This window comes from Arachis ipaensis, chromosome B02 (genome assembly GCF_000816755.2).
Source record: "Arachis ipaensis cultivar K30076 chromosome B02, Araip1.1, whole genome shotgun sequence".
Classification (NCBI taxonomy): Eukaryota; Viridiplantae; Streptophyta; class Magnoliopsida; order Fabales; family Fabaceae; genus Arachis; species Arachis ipaensis.
The window spans coordinates 108,563,005-108,567,956 of record NC_029786.2 but is presented as its reverse complement, the minus strand read 5'-3'; the positions used below and the strand labels follow the sequence as shown (position 1 = coordinate 108,567,956).

The window sequence follows — 4,952 nt, the reverse complement described above, 5'->3', positions numbered from 1 at the left end:
TCATAATCAAACGAAAGTCAACACGCCAATTCCAATGCATGATATCTCTTATTTTGAGCACCAGTGGATCAATAAACCCAACACCTGTCACTGTCGCGATACCATCCCCAGATAAAGACCCTACTAATGCAAAGGCCTTAGACTTTTCTGCACCAATAACTTTATCTCTAAAAGAGACCTTGGATGGCTTTCCTAACCCCTCTCGAGAAGAACCCTCCTTAACACCGGATACATACCCACCCACGCTCTCCCCCTTATCTCTTCCGATGGCATGGCCATCTTCCTCACCGTGTTTCACCCTCAACCGCTCGCCTCCGCTTTCTCCTTCTCTCATTCTCTTTGAGTATTTTATAAATTATTTGAAAATAGAAAAATGGTGACCGACAAGTTAGGGTAGCTTTGTGGAATTGTGGTGTGGCCGTATGGCAACGAATGCCAAACATTTATGGAGTTGGAGGTGAAATGGGACCCACCTGGGTTGGTGGATTCTCAGATCTCACCAGTTACTGCTTATTGGTGAAACAGGGTAGTTGAAATGCGCACACACTTCATTCAAATTACAAAAAACACCCCCATTAGCAATTGGTGAAGGGAATATTATCTAACCAACCTATGTATACATATCATCACTTATTATTATTATTATTATTATTATTATTATTATTTTTACCAAAGATAGGAGATTCGAACCCGCAACCTCTTAATTGAACATAGGGAGACTATGACATTTGAGTTATAAGTCATTAGCATAGATATCATCACTTATTCACTTAATAATGTAAGAAAAAAGATTTTAAATGAAATGGATGAAGGTAAATTATTTATTTAATAAGTAAAGTATTTTTCATAAATGTGAATAATAGAATTAATTAATAAGTAAATAACAGAAAAGAATCTGAAAGCGCCTATAAAGCGTAAGCTAGATCTGCATCTCACTCTCTCACTCACTCACTCCTTTCATTTCATTGCTTTCTCTCACTGCGTTTCGATTCAATGGCGTCTCAGTCGTACGATGGCATTCTCCTCGGAATGGGAAATCCTCTCCTCGACATCTCCGCCGTCGTCGACGACGAGTTCTTGCAGAAGTAAGCATAATCTCCTCTTTCTTCTCTCTCTTTCTTTCTGCGTATCTTATCAAGTGTAACTCTGAGCTTAGAAGTAATAATTATAGAGTGATGATGAAAACTATAATAGAGTTTATTGTTTTTGAATGATCGATTCGTAAGTCGTTGTTGAGGAGATTCAGATCTTGCGGTTTTGTGTGTTTGGCGCAGGTATGATATAAAGTTGAACAATGCTATTTTGGCAGAGGACAAGCACAAATCCATGTAAGACTACTATACACAGTTGCTACTTTCCAACAATATGCTTTACTAATTGCTACTTCGTTTTCATTTATGCCTGAAATCAATCTCTTAAAAAACATGCTAATTTTTGTTCCGTTTCTCTGCCTTCTTTTATTATTATATTTAGTTTTAGATATAGGACAATTTGCTTGCTAAATGGCTAAACTCGTGAACTTTTTTTAAAAGCAAACAGGGAGCTGAAAACCGAGTTATTTTCATTTTAAAATGAATGGGAAGGGAGTTCATTTCATTTCAAACAATAATGATGATGATGAGTTGCATTCATTTCAAGGAACTGGAATCAATAAGCTGTTAACTTCTGATTTTGGCTGCTGCATCTGATTACTATCTTAGATTAACTTTTTATTACTGTTAAATTAAAAGAATTATAATATAGAAGTGAAAATCTAAATGAATCCTTGACGAGCTTGATAGCATGGATTGTAGGAAAAAATTGCTGTGCCTATTTCTTATCCACTACTTCTTTTCTGTCAATCCTGTTTTCTATGTATATAATAAATGTTATTATTAAGGTGAATCTCAAGTTTTAGGTGTGTTAGATACTCTGTTTCTTTTGTTAAGTATTCAAGTTTTAGGTGTGTTAGATACTCTGTTTCTTTTGATAAGTATTGTTAAATACTCATTGTTGGAATTTCTCTTTTTAAGCTATGAACTTGACGTAGTAATTAGAATTGGACATTCAACTTACATTTGTAGAAGGATTATTATTAGGTGTTAATGTCACTACCCAAGCTCTTTTGGTTTTTGTTTTGTAAATTGCTAAACTTTGGTTTTAGGCAATTTAGTAAGAGGACAAGATTTAAAAAAAAAAAAATTAATATGACTAAACCATCATTTCAGGTATGATGAAATGACCAACAAATTTAATGTGGAGTATATTGCTGGAGGTAATACATCAGATCTAGCTTATTGCTTTACTATTAATTTGTAATATCATGATTCACGAACATGCTGGCTAAAGAAGGAGAAAGAAAAGAACAGAAAAAGCGGATGTCCATATTTCATAATAATGATTTTCTTGTTGGCTGGCAGGTGCTACTCAGAATTCAATCAAGGTTGCTCAGGTCTGTACTTTATCTTTATTGTTAGTAAATCCCAATATTGAATTGTTGTGATCAAAATAACTCACCCTGTATTGCTGCTTACAGTGGATGCTTCAAAAACCTGGTGCAACAAGTTATATGGGTTGCATAGGAAAGGACAAGTATGGGGAGGAGATGAAGAAGAACTCAACAGCTGCTGGTGTAAATGTAAGTATAATCTTGTTATTCATCTTCTCCTTTCCTTGCCATTTGTTTCTCTGCACTGATAAACATAAAATTCGATTCTGAAATCAACTTGTTCATTAAATGATCAGGTTCACTATTATGAAGATGAAAATACACCTACAGGAACTTGTGCTGTTTGTGTAGTTGGTGGTGAAAGGTTTGGCAGTCAGATTTTCCTTAAGTTCTTTCTTGTTTTAGTTTTGGCATAACCAAACTGTTTATGTTTGATTTCTGTTCTCATTATCTATTTTTATTTTCTGCTTTCTTATTTTTAAGATTCCATGAAGAAAATAGTAACAAATAGAAAATGAAAACAGGAAACAAGGTTTTCGTGTTTTCATTATTTTCTTCTCGGAGTTATCAAAACAAATGAAAAGAAACGAACAGAAAATGCTACTCAGGAATAAAAAAGTTATACATTTTATGCTGTTTTTGAATGTTACTCCTATATATCTTTGGCTTTATATGTGCTTGATTGCAAGACAATTATCTGAAGCTTTCTATTGATTGCTTCTAAATACAGGTCACTTGTTGCCAACTTAGCAGCTGCTAATTGCTACAAGTCTGAGCATTTGAAAAGACCAGAAAATTGGGCATTAGGTACCCAGTTTATTTGTTTGGACCCCTTTATATCTCTATATCTGAATAGTCCTGATGACTGACATTTGTTATTGTTCATGTTTTGTGTGTAAACAGTTGAAAAAGCCAAGTATTACTACATTGCTGGTTTTTTCCTAACTGTATCTCCAGATTCCATTCAATTAGTTGCTGAACATGCTGCTGCAAATAACAAGGTATGATACGGATAGAATGTGGTATTTCCTTTTGATTAATGATATAAGCCTCTGGATGTTATGCTTAAAACTTCTAATTCAAAAATTTCACTTGCCATAGCATGAATTGTAATTTACACCATATCTAAGGACCACCGAATAGATGAGTGAGATTTTATATTGGGAGGATTCTTTTGCGCACTAGTTAGGAGAATTTATCATTGATCATTCTTTTTACTACCATTTTTTTGTTGTTGTATGCAGGTCTTCACCATGAACCTTTCAGCCCCCTTTATCTGTGAGTTCTTCAGGGATCCACAGGAGAAAGCCCTGCCGTAAGGATCTTATCTAAATGTAACTGAATTGAATCTAACAAATTGATATTAAGAAGTCTCATTTTGGGGATACAGGTATGTGGACATTGTTTTTGGAAATGAGACGGAAGCGAGAACATTTTCCAAAGTTCATGGCTGGGAGGTAATTTTGACTTGTCAGAAGCTCAAGAATATTGCAATTTTGGTTTTAAATTTATCTTCATATTTTGACTACTCTTCTCTTTACCAGACTGACAATGTTGAGGAGATAGCTAAAAAGATTTGTGAGTGGCCAAAGGTAACAGCAAAAAAAAGAATAGCCGTTATCACACAAGGTGCAGACCCTGTGTGTGTTGCTGAGGATGGGAAGGTGCAACTGTTCCCTGTGATCCTATTGCCCAAGGAGAAACTTGTTGACACTAATGGAGCAGGTATATCCCTTTTGCTTTTAGTAGATGAATATAGAACAAAGTCATATATGCAACTGAATTTTTAACACTAAAAGAAATTGAGTTTGGTTTTGGTATACTTCAACCGATAATCAAGCATATGTGACATTGAATGCTTAGAATTTTAATAGGCATTTGATAAAATGATCTACTCCTGGTCATAAAATGTGTGTTGTCGATGGTTTATCAACATGATTATATGATGATACGTTTTCAATTATTTTTAATGTGGTTGTAGGAGATGCATTTGTTGGAGGATTCCTTTCACAATTGGTTCAGGAGAAGCCAATCTCAGAATGTGTTAGAGCTGGTTGCTATGCAGCAAACGTGATCATCCAAAGGTCTGGCTGCACATACCCAGAGAAGCCCGATTTTCAATGATTCTGTTGCTGCCATCAAGTTTTGATTATTTTGAGGATTTTATTGCAATTCGATTATGGTACTCTTAACTGGTATGGGATTTTTTAATCCCCCAGCAAAGGGAAAATACGTGAAGTTCAACAGGGAGACATTATAATTATTGATATATTTGAGTCCTCATTATTGTTGTCATGTCCTTTTTTGGTTGGTTACATGTTATCTGTTAGATACGTAACAAGGTATTTGCACTTAATAATTGTGATTGCTTACAAGGAACCGTCGCAACTTCGCCTATGATCTTGGGAGAAGTTTCGTAGGTGCCTTGAATTTTCGGGACTCAACTTAACCACTTTGGTTCATGTCTTCATCATTATATGTATTCAATGATATAATCTTTCCTATGGATATTTCTGTTCTTGCA

General features: G+C 35.0%; 1 protein-coding gene across 1 annotated transcript; it reads left to right on the top strand.

Annotated features, from left to right (window-relative positions):
• LOC107626487 (adenosine kinase 2) lies at positions 892-4,952 on the top strand. The gene is made up of 12 exons (XM_016329377.2): positions 892-1,085; positions 1,275-1,328; positions 2,208-2,254; positions 2,400-2,431; positions 2,516-2,617; positions 2,725-2,792; positions 3,159-3,235; positions 3,332-3,429; positions 3,673-3,743; positions 3,819-3,885; positions 3,973-4,153; positions 4,410-4,952. The coding sequence occupies exons 1-12, from the start codon at positions 994-996 to the stop codon at positions 4,550-4,552; spliced, it is 1,032 nt and encodes a 343-aa protein (XP_016184863.1). The 5' UTR covers positions 892-993; the 3' UTR covers positions 4,553-4,952.